This window comes from Plectropomus leopardus, chromosome 17 (assembly GCF_008729295.1).
Source record: "Plectropomus leopardus isolate mb chromosome 17, YSFRI_Pleo_2.0, whole genome shotgun sequence".
Classification (NCBI taxonomy): Eukaryota; Metazoa; Chordata; class Actinopteri; order Perciformes; family Serranidae; genus Plectropomus; species Plectropomus leopardus.
Window position 1 is genome coordinate 23050148 of NC_056479.1, and position 20910 is coordinate 23071057.

Consider the following 20910-nt stretch of genomic DNA (forward strand, 5'->3'; position numbering starts at 1 on the left):
GGTTTGATTCCTTCCTCAGCCCTTTGCTGCATGTCATCCCCTCTCTCTCTCCCCCTTTCATGCTATATCTGTCCTGTCTCAAATAAAGGCAAAAGCCAAAAAATGAATGGACTTAGCAGTCTTGAATGGACTGCATTAATGGATTAATGCACTGGTTGTACGGTTGTACAGTTGTGAAATATATATAAGAAATTGTCTAATGGTGTCTCACCTCTTTTCATCAGATACGAAGATGGCTTCCTGTTGGCCAACCCGGGCAGTGTGGACTTGGCTGAGCGACGGCCAGTAGATGAGGAGAATGAGCGCCTGAGGGACATCGTCTCTTCTTTGCGCTCAGCTGTAGCCACAGAGCGTTCCCAGAGGGAGGGCGCTGAGCGGGAGTGTGCCACTGTGCTGCAGGAGTTTGAGCGTCTGGAACAGCGTCTTTTAGGAGCAGAGGGCTGCCAGCTGCGGGTCCAGGAGCTCGAGGCTGAGCTCCAGGAGATGCAGCAGCTCAGGAAGTCCAGGGTGTGTCTGATTGGGGGCATGGAAGACGGCCTAGAGACGCTGCTCAGCAATGGCCCTGAGACAGACACCCCAGAGGAGGGCATCGTGCAGGAGGAGGGAGGCGAAGGAGGCGAGGCAGGGGGCACAGGGCAGCAGGGAGGCCCGGTGAGGAAGAGCTGCAGCGACACAGCTCTGAACGCCATCTCAGCCCGGGACGCCTCAGGTAGGCGTCAGGGCAGCTACGCGCTCCATGCCAATGGGGTGCGCAAACGTGGCATGTCCATCCTGCGGGAGGTGGATGAGCAGTACCACGCTCTGCTGGAGAAGTATGAGGAGCTGCTGGGGAAGTGTCGCCGTCATGAGGAGAGCCTGTGCCACGCCGAGGTGCAGACGTCAAGACCCGTCTCCAGAGATCCTTCCATGAAGGAGTACAGCATGGTCTGCGCTGGGCCTTCAACATCAGGGGTTGTCGCCACCCCTCCCACGCCCCCTCAAACTCCGTCCACCCCGGAGGCGCTGGAGGGAATCAGCAGGCAGGTGGAGCAGGTGGACAAACGGCTCAGCCAGAACACGCCGGAGTACAAGGCCCTCTTCAAAGAGATCTTCTCCCGCCTGCAAAAGACGAAGAGTGACATGAACTCCACTAAGAGCAGAAAGAGTCACAAATGAGATGGAGCTGCTACGTGCACTGAAAACAGTGACTGCACAACTTTTAATTTACCTCGCTGTTTTGAAGGCTTCTTGTTCTGCATTTCACCAGTCCTGACTCATGGATGCCTGTAGTCATGGAGCCGGGTGATTAACGACACATTAGCGATGGAGACTGATGAAACTGCCAAATGTTATATTTGACTATATGGATTGAAGATCAGTGACGTGGATGAAATGCCTTTTTCTGATTGATCATAACCGAAAAATATCGAATGGAGTTTTGTTTCTTAGGACGGTCTAGTGTGTGATGTAGTATTTAACTGAGATGTCCTGATGCAGAGATGATTTATTATTTTTTATTTAAGAAAAACAATACTTAAGCCAAATAATATAAAAAAAAAAAAAAACAGCCATTGGCTTTGAAACTATTCACTGCATTGGAAGCATGCATTTGTCTAATAAACACTAAGTGCTAAATAAGTCTTTAAAAGCAGGTTTAAACTAAATCATACAAGCTTCAGACCAGCTTGAGGTCGGTTAAAATGCAGCAGATATTTGACTGCGTGCATTTTGTTTGATGGCACAAATCCCTCCAGATAGCTGCCAAAGTGTACTGTGTGTTCAGTGTTGTTTTCGTAAATGCTTCATTGTAACTTATGTGGTGAAGGAGATGAGGCCAGAATGCCTCTGTGGTGTTTTTACAGCATGCATTACAAGCCGCAGGGGAGTGGTTGCCATTTCAGGGATTCGTTTGATCATTTCAGCATTATCAGTTCTACGCTGTGCTGCCACATTGTCAACGATGTTCTTGTAGTATACCATTAACGATGTTTTCTGTTGATTAAATTTAGAAATTTATCGACCATGTTCTTTACTGTGGAAGGGAAGCTGCCATTTTTCCACCTGGAACCTATTTTCCAACATTTTTGTGTCTATGTGGGAAACCAAGACAATTTTTTAAATTGGTCCTGTATTAAGAGAGATCTCTGCAGCCACAGCAGCGACACAATGTACAACGAAATCCCTGCGGGTGATTTTGCACCATCATTTAATATCCACTAAAAGTACTTGGTTTGTTTGTTATTATGACCAAGTCTCACTCGAGAAGTCTCGTTCTTAAATCTCGCAAAAGGTGACTTTCTGCAGGAAACCCATGGTGGAAATGTGGAGTGCCAAGAAGAGTTTGAAAATCTTTAAGACAACACTAAACTACACTTTGTGTACTCCAACACAACATTATAGCTGAATATTTAGCCGATTTGGACAGTGTGGAAAATTCCACCAGATTTCAGAGGGATACTTCTCTTTGAGCGAGACACACTAAAAAACACAGGATAAGGGTCTTTTCTGTAATGTTGTCAGAAACTTATGACAATCTGAGCCTGTCGGCTACAAGAACAAGCACTTTTAGTGGCTGTACATTGACGGCGGACTATTGACCGCAGCCTGATTCACCAATACTGGAGCAATTTTTTAAAAAACTTCACCGGGTTCACACTGGACGTAAAGTGCTACAAATCGCCTATTTTCAAAAGAGTATTACCCTTTTCCTTTAAGCACCCATGTGAATCAATGTGGCTGTTCACACTGGACCGCTGAGGACCCTTACTCCATATTCCACGGCCAGCTCACAATTTGCAGCGATATTTTCAGCATCTAGTCTATTTTTTCCTTAAGCCACGAGCAAAAATGTTAGGAAAGCACACAAATAATCTGTTATGAATAATCTTAAGGCGATACTAGACATAATATAAATGATAAAATAAGCATCCATTTCCTCCATGTATTTGTTGGTTGTGTCTAAACAGAGCGAAAGACAGACAAGCAGACACACATGCACAGACTCACAAGCAAGCAGGGGTAGAGCTCTCTACGAGATTAGAGCGTGCGGACGTGGCGTGGAGAAATGCGCTTCTGGTGTGAAAGGCAGGGCAACTGCAGACGGATGGCTGAGCAACAGTTAACACGTTGGGATGCTTCTGTGTCCGGTTTGAACCTGCCGTTAGTCTAGACACAAAAAGATGGGGAAAGGAAGGGTCAAGGTTGGAAAAATACCAAAGTTTCCCTTTAAGTGCTCAGGGAGGCAACAAATCAAATCTTACAGCAGTTGAATAAAACAACAGGACACAAGCAGACTCAATCTGAACACTTTAATGTGAACACAGGAGATCAGTAAACTGAAGGTAATACAAGTAGCACATATTGAATCAAACCCAACCTGCAGAAAAACAGACAACCAAAACCCCAGTCCGTGACACGAGAGCTGAACGAAGCTGCCGCAACAGACTTCATTCCCATGCTTCTGGAGTGTATAAAAAAGCTTTTATATGGCAGGATGTGTTACCCATTGACGTCTGGTTGGGGGACTGATGTCTCTATACTGGTTCGGAAGTCAATTACAGACAACGTTTCACCTCACTGATGTTGAGCACAGAGTGCCGCCGAGTCAGCAGGAGCAGCATGTGGTTGTAAGAGACTGGAGGCACAGTCAGCATTGGTATTTTGAGTAATACTAGGTGAGCAGTTCGTGGACACTCTGGTTGTACGGGGACTTCAGGGACTAGAGAGGACACGGGGTGACAAAAAGCCATTAGCACAACCTGGACTCTTATTTACAGCTGTAAATGATCTAAAAATTCATTTAACTGATATTTAGAAACTACATTGATGTTTGTAAATAGAGCTAATATGATCGACATCAACATGTACTGGCTTTTACAAATCATCAAACCTGATAAAATAAAAGGTGTTAAAAGTCCTTAGTCCCGATTCCTTGTCCATGTATTACAAGTATTGTTAAAAACAGGCTCACATGATGGTCTGGCAAATATAATCTGAAGGCAAATGGCTCAATTAGGTTGTCTATTTTTTACTTGTTAAGGCCACATGGCTGCTAAAAACACTGCCAGAAAACCCTGATCAGGAGAGGAACAGCCACACCTGCAGCCACACGGGGTTCGAGGTAATTCTGTTTCCCCTGTTCTCTCAGTAGACTTTGCAGGGTGCTAAATCATTTGGAAAAAAAAAAGACGTGGCCTGAATTCCAAATAATTTACCTAGACCCTGGTACAGATAATCTGCTCAAAGGCTTTAGGAGGACTGCGTCCAAGAGTTGTGTCCAGCAATGATTGTGGCCACATACATACAGCACTACTGCTTCCTGCACAACGCTTTCCAAGGCAGATCACGGCAATTGTACAAAACAATCTGAAAAAACAGATAAGAATGAAAAGGGGGAAGACAAGAAAGCGCTAAATTTTATAACCGAGAATATACTACTTTTTTTTTTTTTTTTTACTTGATTTTTTTTCTTTTATAAATGAACAGCAAAATCTGGATTGTGCACATTGTTTGCTTTCTCCATGTTTAAAGATTTAATACTTAACAGCAACGGTGCAAACAAATGGAAACGTCACAATGTGAGGAATGATGAAGTGATTGGACTTTAGAAAAATGAAACTGTAAGAGCGAGTTGTCGATGGACGGAGAGAGCAAAAGCTGAAATCAACACGTGATCCAGACAGAAATAATGGAATGACAGGGAAAAAAAAGAGAAGCGAGGGAGAAAGCGGGAAAGAAGAAAGATGACGATGAAAAATGTCGAGGAGGAATCAATCTTTCCAGTCTTTCTTGATATTCAGGGTCCACTCCCAGGAGAGATGATCATGTTTGTCGTCATCGGTGAACTTGGACTTGATGTTGTAGGCGCCGCGGGCCAGCATCCCTTTGGGTGCCTCCTCCATGGTGGTGAAGAAGTCGTATTCCTCGTCTGGTCTGGGCCCGTAGCTGCCGACCATGTATTCCGACTTGTCAACTGTAAATTAGTACACAAGGAAACGAGTTGCTTCTTGAAGACATCCTCAGTTTCAGACTGAGCAAAAGTAGCATTAACCCTTCAACACCTGGAGCAATATCAGTTTTCTTCTGCTGCATTTAGATGCTTTTCATTAGCATTTAAACCTCTGACAAGTGAGAAAATTGATTTGATTTCTTAAAAAAAGGGGGAAAAACATATTGAGCAACTTAATAAGAAATATCTTAAAAACTGAAAAAACAAATTTTAAGGGTAAGAAGGAAAGTATCTGAAAAACAGCCGTGGGAGGAAATGTCCATAAAACTGAAAAAAGACATTATCATTATTTAATTTTCTTTAAGGGTGATTTTCTCCATTTTTTTCTTTTCTTTTTTTTTCACTTATACTTATTTTTAGGCAATATTCTTGTAACTTTTTCTTGTAATTGTTTCCAGATTGGGCCCATGCTTGTGACAGTGCAGAATGTAAACATTAACGCTGTCTTCTTTATGGGTGAAATCTCCAACACTTTGCAACACACACCTAAACAATCTACACCGGTAAATAGCAGCACGGTTAAGAGGAAAATTGCATATTTTAGATTTAGGAGTGAACTGTCCCTTTAAGACAAAGGACGCTACTTTACATGACATTTAAAAATCCACCTTAGGAACTGCAGAGATTAAATAACTGAGGCAGCCTTACTTTTTATTCCTTTCCTGAATATGTTCTGAACGTACTTCAGGCCTGACACAATTTCCTTGTTGACCTGCAAAAAGCAAAATGCAAATCATATCCTGCTGAACAGCTTCCCATGACAAAAATATTTCACTGCAGCTGCAGTAACATCATCACGTCTCCAACAGTCTGAGACCACAAACAGAAAGGAGTCCTGAGTTGGACAAACACCAGAGTCTCTCACCTTAAAGCTGATCTTTATTTTGTATTCAACTCCCTCCTTCAGAACCAGTGGGTTCTGCTTGAATTGCATCAGGTCACCTGAAAGGGATGAACAACAAAGCATGAAAGAGAAATGTCCTAAAATCCTACAAATGTCTTAAAATCTGAGAAACACCCTTAAATCCTAGAAATGTCCTAAAATCCTGGACACGTCATAAAATCCTAAAAAAACATTCTAAATCCCAGAAATCTGTAATGTCTGAAAAATGTCCTAAAATCCTAGAAATTACCTAAAATTCAAGAAATTTCCTAAAAATCAAAGAACCATATATAGGGCTGCTGCGACTGGCCCCTAGCCTCCTGTCATTTTGCAAAAGTGGCCCTCAAGCAAAGCAAGCAGAGTATTTTCCTGATAAAGTCTGAGAGTTACTTTACAGTGAGAACTGTATGGTTTAGCTTTACCAAAGAAAGAGGAATCACATTCTCAAAAGTCAAGAACTATTTCAAGTTTCAACACCGTATGATAATGACACTGACCACCAGGTGGCACAGTGAGCACAGCTCTCCTGCTCACTTGTGTGACCACCGAGGGAGGCCAGGAGAGCCATCAGGAAATGGCTCATTAACCCACTTAGACAGGAATCATGTCATTACTAATTAGCGTGCTAATGACGCAGAAGGTCATCGTTCCACACAAGGACGGGAGTGATTACCGTTCATAATTAATGTTACTAAGAGCTGATTGCGAGTCTGCTGTAAGGAAAGACAGCTGCCTGAATGTGGCCTTTATGCTTTCATGTAAAAAAATATTTCAGATGTGAACTATAAATAATCTGTTTTCACTCCAGATACCTGCTGTTGAGTTTTGTCCCCGTCCCAGCGTCACAGAGAACAAACGGCCCAGTCTGCTCTACTCACCCGTCAGGTCGAGGACCAGAGGAGTCTCAGCCTGATCGCAAACCAGAGTCATTCTCGTCACCTGGATGTTGGGGGCGTTGGGATCTGAGACAGGAGAGAAGGTAACAGTATCCAAAATTATGATAATCAGTTTACAGCCGCTGAGAGAAATACTGCGAGAACTCGCCTGTGCAAAAAGGGAAGTATCTCATCAACCATGCTGTTTTCACTCTAATGGTTTCCATTTCAAACATTTAATCAGTCGGTGTGATCTTTTTTTCACACACAAATAACAATTTACAGGGTTACCACACAAAATTTCAAAACTTTTCCACTTTTCAAAGACTTTTTTCCTTGCCCAATATCTTTTTTCTTGCCCCACTTTTCCAGCATTTTTCATACATATCAATCAAAATCTATTCAAAAATAATTTTATTTTTTAATTTTAGCATCCCCAGTTATGTGTTCAAGGACATTTGGAAATGTAATAGTTTCTGACAGGGTCATTTTGGCATTTTTTTAAAAAGAAAACATGCATTCCAAACCCATTTTCTTAAAAAAAGAATTTTCTATGCAAAATTTTATAAGAGAAGAACAAAATGCAAATTTTTTTGATAGGAAAACATGCCTTCCAAATCTGCAGTTTTCTTTAAAGGTATATTTTAAAGATTTTTGATTTTTATAATTAAAAAAAAATCACCAAAAATCTGGAGAAAAAATAAATAAATAAGACCAATTTTATAATAAACAAATCTGAAGAAAAGTAAACATAAATCAAAATCAATAACTTAGAGTTCAGGACTATTTTGTCCAAATGTTTAATGCAATATAAAAGATGATTTCATTTAATTGGATGTTGTTTATGAGTGCTGTTGGTTCTTCTATCCTGATATACCTGACATTAAATTCTGTAATATATTTAAAAATAACATAATAATTCATAATATAAAAAAAATAAAAATAAAAATAAAAAAAATATAATTTAAATAAAAGTTATTACCAATTAAATTTGGTTTGGAAGTTATATTTGCGTATGTTCGAGAAGATACTGAGAGTTAACAGAGATCACTAACCTGATACAACCTTGACCTCTTGCCCAGCAGCGCCTCCTTGTACTTGCGCAGGCTTCTCATCCTCTTGGTCCAGTTGCTGGATCTCCTGTAAGCTCTTCTGGGCAGGAGGTTTGTAGTTGGGATTGGTGGTGGATTCGTCGTCGTCAGCCTCTCCTACACACGCTGTCAGCTGCTCTTGCGTAGGTTCCTCCTCTGCCATGGTTTGCTAATAACAGCAAGAGAAGCGACAGCAGGGAGGTTAGAGAACAGGAAAATGACAGAATAAGGACAGACATCAGGGAGTCCACACAACAGACCACTTCCCTTTTTACGCTTTGCATTGTTTTAATGAAATCAGACTAACATGTGGAGCATGGCAGCACATGGTAACTAGACATCTGGCTGCTGGATGATTATTACAGACTTCTTATCCAGAGGGAAACCTCAGTGAACTTTGACCTGTGGGGCTCTAGCAATGTAAAGCAGCAGTTTATGTAGAAGCAAACATCATTAATCACATTGGTCTTCTTACTGTGTGTTTGCCGTTTATTAGGGACACTCCGAATAATCAGCCCAAAATTAGCATTAGCCGATATCAGCTTGCAGAAGTTCTTGTGGGTAAAAATGCGTATTGGGCTGAAAGTAGCCTAAGCAGTGCACTTGATGTCATTTACCACATACCCCATTTACATATTGAAAACCGCCCAACATAACCCCTAAGCACTACTGTCTATAACTCTGTTCCACAGAGTGAAGCATAATAGAGATATGAAACCCCGGACAAATATAAGGAAGACAATCTACTATCAGACCTTGCTGCGAATAGTTTAGACCACAGATTGCAGGGTTATTTTAACAGCAAAAGTTTCCTAATTAAAATAAGGTGCTCACATCAATCTCACACGAGTAACTTTATCATTATTTTTGAATGGAGATGAGACGGTTTTTATTGCGTTTTTGTCGGTGTCTGCTCCGAAATAACCACATGTGAGTGCACAAAATGTACACACTAGCAGAGACAAGAGCCAGGACCTGTAACCAGCGGTGACACACAGCAGAGGCCGGTGGTCTTAAAAAGCTGATGATTATCTGAGCTCCAGGCTTCTCGTTCATGTGTCTGTACTCCGCCACAAACTGCTGTCAGACAACAGAAAGACAGCAGTGCTTATGTGGCCATCTACACCCAGCTGTACCGTCACAACAGTCACAACCGTCACAACAGTCACAACAGTCACACAGTCACAACCGATTAGAGGCGAAAACGCTGACCCAGAGCAGGGAACAGCACAACAGTGACATCATCCTCATTTTTTATGAGAACATAGAGGTGCAACAAAACTCATAAAATGGCCATAAAATGCAGTGAAGAACAAAATAATTCATTAATAACATCTGGTGCACATATGCTGAGCGTGGCTGTACAACGAAAGCCAAGAGGCAGCTGGATGATAATGTTCAAATAATACTTGTTCTGTGTGGTATGTTGTTTGCAGTCCTTAGGGAACTGACCACACACACACACACACACACACACACACACCACACACACACACACACACACACACACACACACACAAACACAGGTCTAATGGTGTTTAAGCTGTTTTCATATCCGCTTACAAAATGCAAAGTACATGGTTGTTACAGTTTTTATTTCCTGATTCAGGCAGATATTGACACAGCCATAAATATGTTATTAGGACAACTGATAGTAATGTCAAGCATAGTTAACCAGGGTTAGATTTAAGACATTTTATTGCCACTTAGAGTAAATCTAAGACCAAATTCACAATAATGCAAAACCAAAGGGTAAAAAAAAACCCCATAACTGTCATCAATTACTTATTAGGGACAATTTTGCCCAAATACTGACTTCAACATAATACATTATTTTAAATTCAAAGTTAAAAAGTTAGATGATCTACATCCAATACTGAAAAAAAATAATTATTTTTAAGAGTGGAACATGTGGAAAACAATGGTCATTATTGTGTTATTAAAGTATCCTTTGAAATAATACCAGTTAAGGCCTGATTTTTAGATGCCTTGTAAAACTTGAAGTATCTGCAGTCACCCCGAGCACATCTAGCTGTGGTGTCAGTCACCTAAAGTTCACTTATTATTTAATCTGATGTGCTAATAGAATTTTAAAAGTTAGCAGCGCACCACTCATGGTACGGGTAGCAGGTGTACCACTAACTGCATGGATTGTGAAATGATTACTATCATTGGCTATGTTTACATTTTTAATGAATATTTTTGTAATGTTATGTAAGAAAATATTCAGAATTTGATTTATGGGTCATGCTAACTGCTTATGTTTGAATATTCCTAATTAGGCCTTTTTCTGAATTAAGCATTTTCTAATTAAGATGTGGGATATGCCGGTATTATTTGGGTGTTAATAGCATTATTTGGGAATGTTTACAGAGCATTCGGCATTTCCACATCGATATGCGTTTTGGGTGCAAGGCTGGCGCTGTGGAGGAGCAGAGGTGGATCTGGCTGAGAACACTATGAGCAGACAGACGACCGTGTCACTCAAAGCTGGCCACTCTTTATCATGTGTATCTGTAAAGCTGCTCTCACACTATGACTGATGCTGCAAACAGACGACGATTCATTTTCAACAGAAAAAGGTGACACAAAGCTACAAACTGATGCACGACACTAAAAAACCAAATCTGAGCTGCCAACTTCTTTCAGCGCTCCAATGACACCGTGAAGCATCAACCAATCACATGGTGTTTTTAGCTGAGCCACTGTGTTATTCAGCTTAGTTAGCTGATGCTGTGCTCGCTTTATGTAAATTGCGGTGTACACAGGATACAATGAGATTTTAAAATGGGGCTCAGATGTGGACTATAAGCATAGATATATAACTAGCACACACACAAAAGCCTGTGACGACGTTACTACAGCTGGGACGTTGTTGCTGTGTCGCCCATCGTGTGAACGCAGCATAGGCCTGATAAAATGTTAACAGGTGAGCTATATACAAAAAAATCACCCTCCTCAGCAGTTGTCATGAAGTGGGAAATGGACCACAGAGAACAAAAACAGTTGGGTTTTTTTTGTTACAGAATGTTATTATGTTTATTTCTGCTGTAAAAGTCGGGCATTTTAACGTCGGGGTTTTTGGGTTGATTAGCTTCTAGAACCAGCCTCACCACACGTGGCCATTAGAGGAACTTCACTTTTTGGCACTTCCATGTTGGCTTCATTTTCCGGCCCTGGAGGTTGCCACTTAATTGAATCTGACTTTTTTGGCACATGAAAACATTCCTCTCAGTGAACACAGTAAGTACGCCCTAAAAACATCTCATCCTACATGTTTTCAGCTTGTGCATGTTGAAAGAAGCCAACTTCCTGTATGAGTGAATTCAACCAAGCAGGAAGCCCAGCAACTGCAGAAGAGGTTTATTGCTCTGAAAAAACTTAAACTGTATCCAAATGTTATGTTAAATGACTACCCACGAAGATCAATGAGGTGACTAAATCTGTGTACAGAAAAAAAAAAAAATCACTGTCCTCAAGTGAAAGAGGAAGACGTATGGTGATAAACAAACTGCTTCTCCATTAAGGTCTAATTAAACTAAACTTCTTCTTCTCAGTGTAAATAGTCTCTAAGTTTAGTCAAGTTGCTTTTTAGTTTGCATTTCCCTTTTTTTTTAAAGGTCAAAAATCAACACAGACAGGCTAACAAATCAGACGAGTCAGTCATACTCAAGCACACTTTTTACAATCTGAGAAATATCAATAAATCTCACCACTGAAAAACAGACTCTTCACAAAACAACACACAAAAACTGGTTTGTCTTTCTGCCTGTCTATCTGACACCCTTCTCTGCTCTATTGTGTCAACCATATACAGTTGGGTATTAGCCAAGCAGGAACTGAGAACACAGCAACGTTTTTCCAAATGGGGCCTCTGTGCCCTCATAAAAGCACAAATTCCTTTCCTGCCAATAGCTCATCAGCTGCGTTGTGTCAGTGTTTCTGGTCGTATGGAGTAAGTGAGAAGCTCTCGTTGCACAGAGAGAGGACGAGACAGGAAAATAAAGCAGATAACACAGCGATGCCATCATTTCATTCTTGAAGTATCAATGAACAGGTTGTTTTCTTACTTCCTCTACTCGTCTGCAAGGAGGCTGCTGTGTGACCGCACGTACCGAGCCGTCGCAGAGAGAGGAAGTGCTCGGTCTTACGAGACATACGTTTGGTGGAGAGCTGCACAATTCACACAAATGTAGTGCATAAAAGACAAGTAAGGGGCTTCTGCTAAAAACTGACATTAACGCGAGACTTTCAGCCAATTGTTAAAAAATAATAAAATAAAATTTTACCAACTATTTTGAGATTTTACTATGCAATGAAAAAAAACAATATATAAAACCTTAATTTCCTTGTTCTTACTATTTCTAAGACTTCTGAAAGATTGATTTAAGACATTTTAATATGGACATATTTTTTTTTTAGCCTGTTGAATTCAATGCCTTAAGACTTTTAAGGATATGCAGGAACCCGCGCTGAACTGCTGCTAGTGTTTAGACATTTGAAAACTGCTGCACCTGTAAGGGTTTTGCAGAAAAATACATACAGTCCTCTAGTAAAATATCTCGTGTAATTTCTATATCAATATAAAATGTCAATCATTGCCTTTGTGCTATTATAGGAAATAACTGAAATCCCAAGAGAGAGTGGGTAACAGTGGCAGTAGATGATCAGAAATATAATGACCAAAATAAATGCAGAAGTTGCAAAACAACAGTACATTTTATGAAGCAATTTTAAATGGAACTTTGAGAGTTACAAACACTGTGTTGATTCATGCTGCATAATGGTCCTTGTACAGTGTAGCTACAGTTAGTATTCATGACCCAGTGCAGCTTCCCTGCAGTCTGTCCATGTCAATATCATCCAACATAAGCATTGGTGGATTAAGAAGAAATGCTACCTTAACTGAGAATGAAATTGTTGGATCAGCAAATTAAAGGCCCATGCATTCACTGAGTAAAATGGATTAGTTTAAACAATATTGACATCACCACCCTCATAATGATGCACACTCTGTCTGGCTAACTCTGCTCAAACAATGCACACTGTGACTAACTGGCTGCATGCTAATCTGAGAGGAAAAGGCCCTCTCATTGTTCAGCCAACACACAGGTCATGAGATCATGCAAACAACCGCTTCACCTCAGTGTCCTAACCTTCACCTGCACCGTCCTGCATGCAGCTCTCTGCTACAGGAGGCTGATCTGAAAGCTTGACGGGGGCTAAGCAGCAGAGTTTCAAAAACACACCGGGCTTGGCAGCAGCTTAGGCCTGTTCCTTAGCAACACCGCTGAGCAGTGAGATTAGAGAAAGTGGGATTAACGCTAACGAGGCATTCAGGGACAGGAAAGTGTTTGGAGGTGTCAGTGGTGACACATCAAGATTCACTGTGACAGCGTCATCGAACGTTACTGAAGATAATCAATTAACGAGGGGGAATCCCTGTGGGAATGATGCTGGCTTTATGAAGTGGAGGTGTGTCTGTGTGTGTGTGTGTGTGTGTGTGTGTGTGAGTCTGTGTCTGTGTGTGTGTGTGTGTGTGTGTGTGTGTCTGTGTCTGTGTGTGTGTGTGTGTGTGTGTGTGTGGGGGGGGGTTAACCATTATCTGCATCACTGTGCAAGTGGGTTATATAACATGTTTTACCTTATCTTTTAGGCTGCATTACACGTCACCCATTTGTGTATCAATCAGTCAAAAATCTAAATCTAATTTCTTGCACTTTGCGGGATACTTCATGTTGAATTGCACATTGCTGTTTTTTCTCTCGTGTTTCTGAAAAAAATCAAACCAACTTTGCTCAGGGTTCAAAAAACACTTGAGAAAGGTGTCTGATGGCAGCACAAATGGTTTCCAAACTCACACACAACTTGTGCAGTATAATCCACGTCTCATTTATCCAGTCATACGCGCAGTATTTGACCTAACACTGCATTTTGGCTAAAATGTTACAATATACAACACTTCCATCCAGGAGCAGCAGCCCCTGAGCGTGCCCGAGCATGCGCACGAGCTCCTCTTCAGCAGGGCTCAAACTCACACACCTGCCCAGACACACTCCTCAGCTGTGCATGTTGTGACTTGCTCTAAACAGAATGTTTTAGCGAAAAACACGTGTGCATTGGAAGTACTGACTTTACGGATAACGGTGTGTTTGAACTCTGCTCATGTATTCAGTTAAGCGGAGTTCAGATGCACACTCTCGCACAGGCGCTTCTCGTTCATGTGTGAGATGTGTATTTATGCGGAAGTGTTTTACCTCATAAGTTTTAGTAAATAATGCACATTTGAGAAGAACTGAGAATATGACAAGATAAATGAGACATGAACTATACGCACGTGTTGTGTGAGTTTGCTAATGAATGTTTTGATGTAGTTTTGCTGTTGTTGAACATGGACATTCACTTCAATTCATGAAAAATGTTTGCCTTTTCTGGATTCTCCGCTCATCTTGGAGACGAGCAGAAAAAAAAAAGTGTCCTCCATGAATTCGACATAACGCATGATGAGTTTACTGATACACAAATGGTCATTTCACAGGTGAGGTATTCCTTTTTAACCCTTTGAAACTGTGCAAATTGATTTGATTTCTTTCAAAACATGCCGAGAAGGCAATGAGAAACCTCACAAGACATGGCCTAAAAACGAGCATGTAATTAGGAAAAAAAAAAAAAGTTGACATAAAAATAAGCACAAGAAAAAGTAAAAAAATTTTTAAAAAACAGGAAAATGACCCAAAAGGTGTCGATTTTTTTAACCACATGTATACCTTTTTTTCTATATAACATAATTTAAAACATAAAATTATAGTATATATATAAATATAGTTCTTTTTACCCCACCCAACGCTTTTTATGTCGACTAATTTTGTGATCATTTTCCTTTCACCTTTTACCAATTTCTTGAAATTTGTGGGACATTTCCTGCCAAGTTGGTCATTGCCTTTTTCCCCGCGTAAATTTCAAAGAAATCAACGATCAAACCAATTTGGTTTCAGCGGGTTAGCTGATACAATACCCTGACTAGACTAGTTAATTATAACACTGAAACATAAGTTAACTAGTTGGTCATCTTTAGCCAACTAGTTTTTGGACAAATATTAGTCAGCAGTCATTTGTGGAAAGTGATGCATCTCTGGCATCACATCTGGTCTTTAATAAATTGAGGCTGGATAGGATTAATATATAGCGGATGAAAAACAAAAGAAAGCATTGTTTGATGATCTTTGCGCTCTCTCTGATGCCGTTGATCATACAGGGGTGTTGGTGGTCAGTCTCTCAACAATGTGGCAAAGGTTAGAGCGCAGCAGACATACGGCAGCCAGACATCACAAAAACATGAAACCTGACAGAGGCTTTGTAGTTCAAGCCACTTTAATGGATAATTTGAGAAGTGGAAGTCTTACAGCTGATGAATAATACTCTAAATTACTGCACACCATTTTCCTCAGAGACAGCAACGGGAGATGAAAGTTGCTTGACTAAAAGTACCTGAGAATTGGCAACCTTTAAGAAGTGACATTTAGCTCTTGGCTTGTCTCTCTATTGATGATGTGTCCTGCAGATCTATGGCTACTTTGATCTCCGGCCTCTGTTCATCTCTTTCATGCACAGAGACCTTTGCATTTGTCCCTTTATCCACCCGGCCTCTCCACACTTCAGCGTATCTTTATCACGAGGCTTTGATAAAAGCTGATCAAGTATAGGTGAAACCCTCCACGGTTTTTCATCAAAGAATAATTGATTCTAATCGACATTTTGGTTGTTGACCCCTCTTCAGGTCGTTGTAAATAACTGATTCTGACACTGTTGTAATGCAACTGGAGCTGAAATTAGTACATCCTTCAGGAATGTTTCAATGCAGCAAAAGCATCGATACATATATCATTTATTTTGTAAAAAAATGTCATGCATAAGAATAGAGTTTGATGCAAAGAATCTGGTCATATTATACAAAACACAATATCTTGATTATGATTTTCAAAACTGCAATGCTGCAAGTCTTTTATTACAATTTTTCCTAATTTAATCTTAGGAAAACTATCATGGTGTTTAGAGCATAACACTACATACAAAAAAGTCTGTATTTGTATTTATCCGTCTCTGTAACAACAGCACTACTTTCCGTGCAATCTAAGCAAGGGATTAACATTTGACTACATCGGTAAAAAAAAACATAAATCAATAGTTTTTAAAAATTGATACAGACTCACAAAACATATGACTGCATTACTTCAGTGTTACAATATTTTCTTATGCCGCTTGATTTTGATGGACTGATATTCTTGTGTAATTTACCTTTTTTTTTGAGGAGCAGCCCTGGTAATCATTTTTAATTTGTCGTTCCCACTTTCTCACATTTGCATCAATTTAGGTTTTAATTGACAGCTGCCTGAGTGGATAACAGTGCACAATATTACAACAAATGCAAATGGTGAAGCTGTGATTGGAAGACCTGTGGATTTATTTTTTCATTTGGAGACAATAAAATTAATCACTAAACCAAGTACAATACGAACCTTTAAAAACATACCGGAAACGTGAGACTAAATAGCAGCAGTTTACTTTTATTCAAGCAAATTTGCCTTAAATGTCAAAACCTGCACCAGGCTTTTTTGTTATTATACTGTCAAGAAATGACTGCGAACTTCCTTTTTTAGGCAAGATGATTTCACATCCTCTTGAGCGCCTAACCACACGGTGCAAATCTGAAGCACTACTCATTTTCTCAAAGCTCCACCTGCGAGGCTAAACTCAACCCAATCTTTTTTTAAAAGATGCAGCAATGATATTAATGCAAAAGGACACTGGCTAAATGCTATATGAGTAGATAAAAATCATGCTGGGTACTACCAGGTTGAGGATGTAGTGCAACTCACACCAAAGTTTTGAGGAAGTGGTGCACAATGGCAGAGCTGATGCAATGAGGGGAACGCAACCTCAACAGGAACAATGAAGGAGGGTAGAATAAAACTGATGAAAATTAGAGAAGCAGCAGGAAAGAAAACCTTTGATAAGCTTGTGGACAATAATTAAGTGGAAAGCTATCGGCCCGAGAGCCTTCTAACAACCACGATAAAGTTTGCCGGATGTCTATCACACAAACTGCTATATCAGTAAAGAAGACTAATCTGATCACAAAGAAACTGAGCCACAGAGAGATGTGGCTGCGAGAGAGAGAGAGAAACAAACCCTGACTCTATCCCAGGAAGAACCAGAACAAATAGGAAGCTTTAAAAATAGCCGTGAGAAATCCCTGCGTGCAGCAGCAGGAAGTTGTGAGTGAATGGGATAGTCAAGGTGCCAGCTGAAAGGTCAGGGCTTATTCCCAGATTCGGGTCTGCCTCTTCTGGGCACCAGCCTCGGTGGAGGTGGCGGACTCTTCATAATGCAAAATTACAGCTGTGTGGAGGTTCCCTTCAAGGGTGGAAACAACAAGCGTGCCAATTTTAAACCAACTGGGGGATTAACCCTTTGAAACCTGAGCGCATAGGCTTGATTTCTCAAAAAAACATTTAAAAAAAGGAAATGAGAAACAAGTCATGACCCAAAAACTACCAGGAAATTAGAAAAAAATTACAAGAAAACTACCTGAAATTAGCACACGCAAAAAAAAAAACTACAGGAAAAGACCTATTTGAAAAAAATATATAAAATAAAACTATAAACATTTTTTTTTTTAGTTCTGTGATTGAATTTTAAAATATATAATTATAATAATAATAAGCATGTAGTTTTCTTCATAAAATGTCTAGTTACTTGATGTTTTTCTGAAGATTCTCTTTTAATAATAGACACTAATTTTCAGGTAATTTCCTTGTAACATTTCACTTTTATTTTGGCAATTTCTGAGACATTTCCTGCCAACCAATTTGCTCAAGTTCAAATGTTTAAATACTTGTGAAAGGCGTCGGGATGCAAGCACAAGAACACTGAAATCTATCAACGTTTCAAGGGTTAGAAGGTAAAAATCAGGAGTAAGAAATTAAAAATGCATGGCCTTTCTGGCACTGAAGCCATCATTTCTGAGAGGACGTCCTCATGAGGGCGGGGCTGTTTAGGCTGAAGAGGACCACACAATGTGAGAAAGAAGCGCTGATCATTATAGGCTCACACTGGCCCTGCACCTATTCCCCTGTGACACTAAACGAACACAGAAGAGGATACTGACATGATTTGGTCATGGGCGGCTCAGAGAGGTCGAACATTGCACAACACGTACAAAAAAACACAAAAAGACTAAATCGCAAGTACTACAAGAATGAGATCAAATAGACAAATTGAAAACTGTAGCACTGTGAAGCTGCAACCAGCAGATTTAGAGTATTTTGTCTCTTCAGCTCCCTAAACAGGATGTACACACCTTAACTTTCTATATATGAGCTCGTATGTACATTTGACGGTTCAGCTCAGTGGTTTTGACCCTTGTCCTCCTTACTGTGAGCTGCTTGAAACACATTTGCAGCTTATACTGATGTCAATGAAATACCAAAAATGAAAATGAAGCCTGCTGGTTCATCTTTAGTTAATTCTTCCTCTTTGGGCCTTGTCGATTTCAACCAGGTCAAACCAGGAAAAAACAAAAACTGCAAAAGGGACATCCGGTGCCACTGCAAGGCTGCAAATTCTCAGTTTGAAACAAAGTAAATGTAAATGGCCTCGGCAGAAATGTGTTATTTGAAAGTGAGTCCTAGAGGGTCAGGGGAAAAACAACGCTGAGGGCTACTTGTAACACACACAGGAAAAAACAGGGAGGATTCACAGATGCATGATCTCTTAGAGAAAATCACTTATCAGGCATTCAGCTGAGCACACAGCTTAACCAACACACAAAAAGTACATTAAGGGACATGTCACTAGCAGCTCTTTAAAATCTAAGCAGATGTAATCTATGTGCACTTGGCTGTAAAAGCCTTTTTAAAATAAGATTAAGAGCCAAAATGGTGGCTGTTTTAAGGTGTGTGCCCTCCAGGCCAATTCAAAAAGAGACAAGTTAGTTTCAGGAAGTGGCAAAAAAAATATCCTCATGTTCCACATGACAGAAATCATTTTAAAGAATTACTCTCTCAAATAAACTTTTGGTCCACCGCTCAACACATCCACTCATTGTGCGAGAAATTGTAAACAATGAAATGCAATTAATAAAAGTTACCTAACGCTGGCAGCTCAGGTCAGGCTCAACACCCGGAAATGATGATCACCTCTGATCCAAACTGCCCGCCGAACAACTTACAACGATGTATCGATTTAATTAAAAGTTTGATTTACAACAACACTACAGCAACGATGATAAAAATCTGTAATTTTAAAAAAAGGAAGTTGCCAGGAAGTGACTCTTTGCAAACACATTTCATTAACTCGCGTTCACGGGTGACCGTTAACTTGGTAATACTTTCGTATCAAGTGACCAAAAACTTGCTAACTTCGCTAAAACACGTCAGAAGTGAACGCTAACCGGCTAAAAAATGAACGACTTTAAAGGAAGAGTTTAGCGAGTGTTTCATCAACTCTTACCGTTATACCGCCGGCGGATCAGACAGTCTCTTGTGAATGGTGGTGAGAGTGAAGTGAAGCGGCGGAGGAAAATCTGAGCTAAACGGCCGCTGACCGGGCACCACATCCGGCGTGCGACCTTCAAAATAAAAGCAGATTTTAAAGTCAGTCAACGTACGATGAATAATTGTTAATTAAACATGATATTAAGGGACTGTTCTTTATTTGTCCGAGGAGGGGATTAGCAGGTGGGTGACTTTTTTTTTTATATTGTTTTATTTTTAACCTCCCTGAGGCAACACATATTTCCCCTCAAGCCTCCCAAAAGCCTATTTTTCACTGCACAGTAGTCACTTACATCAGCCTTTTTTTAATTTATTTTATTTATACAGCCTTTTTTTTTTTTTTTTTTTTTTTAAGTGATCTTATTGCATTGTGAATATGTTGTGTATGGTACTTCTATGTGTCTTTTATATCTTTTTTGTATGTGTTGTCTTGCTCTTATCTGGACCACTGAGTCTGTAATAAAGTTTATTTATTATTATTATTATTATTATTATTATTATTATTATACAGTTTATTTAATAGGGACAATGTGAATTTACATAGTATAAACAAGTTGGAAGTAACTGATGTTGCAGATACAGAAATTATATCTTTTGCTAGTTTCCAATTTTCTGTCCCTCATAAGGCTTTTAGTAAAGACACAGAAGAAAAAAAGATATCATGGTTACATACAACAGCGTGCATACAATAAGAGGTACTGCAAAAAGAAGAACAAAAAAGGTGAACACTTTCATCACGATTACATTGAACACAACATATAGTTAGAGTAAATAAAATAAAAAATACACAAACATAGCACCCAGGTGAACACGTTAGTTTTAGCCCAGCAAATACAATGGACGCGATGCCACTAAAAAACTATCTCCACTTGGGATACTCGGTATCTAAAATCTTCATACCTTCCAGAAATTTTTACAGGGGTATACAGTATATAAGTGTGCACCCACCTCCGTTTACCTGCGTTTAAAACGCCTGCGTGCATGTGCATTGGTGAAAAGGGGTTTAAGTAACCTGGGAAAAGATGCATGAACCACGCTAACCCGCCATAAATTAGACAGTAGGTTTTAAAACTTACCTTTTGATGTTTCAAAATTAAAAGTTGACGATGAACTCTTGATAGAGAGCCGTAGAGAGGTTCACAAACCTGTTGGGATAGTTCAGATTTTCTGCCCTTTTCTATCCACCGTTGGTGCGTTGTTGGTGGAGGCAGAAGGAGCAAAAGGACTCAGGACTCAGGAGGCTGGAGGACACATGTGTTACTAAGGCACGAAACAAGAGAAAAGAGTTAGATTAGAAAGAAAAGAGAGAAATGAAAAGAAATAAAGAGAGAGGGAAGACCTTATGTGTAGTGTATGTTATTTATGTTGTGTGTGTGTTTATGTACGTGAAGTTAAGCAGCAGTGGTGGACAGTACTCTGTGTGTTGGACTGGTTAATTGGTTGTGGGGGGCTGGCTGAGCTGTAAGATGAGTGAAAGGGGGTGGCAGCTGTTGGATCTGTTTCCTGGGTGGTTTTCTGG

At 40.1% G+C, this 20910-nt stretch overlaps 2 protein-coding genes across 2 annotated transcripts in view; one reads left to right on the forward strand and one right to left on the reverse strand.

Moving 5' to 3' along the window:
• cdr2l (cerebellar degeneration-related protein 2-like) overlaps nucleotides 1–4330 on the forward strand; it is a 34099-nt gene extending 29769 nt beyond the window's left edge. Inside the window, exon 5 of the mRNA XM_042504441.1 lies at nucleotides 225–4330. Within this exon, the coding sequence (XP_042360375.1) occupies nucleotides 225–1155 (931 nt within the window). The 3' untranslated portion in view covers nucleotides 1156–4330. The remainder of the gene's footprint in view (nucleotides 1–224) is intronic.
• On the reverse strand, nucleotides 3274–19437 carry LOC121956507 (rho GDP-dissociation inhibitor 1-like). The gene is made up of 6 exons (XM_042504764.1): nucleotides 19348–19437; nucleotides 7801–8005; nucleotides 6749–6832; nucleotides 5853–5929; nucleotides 5636–5699; nucleotides 3274–4951 (listed from the first exon to the last, which is right to left on the reverse strand). Exons 2-6 carry the CDS (start codon nucleotides 7997–7999, stop codon nucleotides 4749–4751), a joined length of 627 nt encoding a protein of 208 aa, XP_042360698.1. The 5' UTR covers nucleotides 8000–8005; nucleotides 19348–19437; the 3' UTR covers nucleotides 3274–4748.
• Between the last annotated feature and the right edge of the window lie 1473 nt (nucleotides 19438–20910).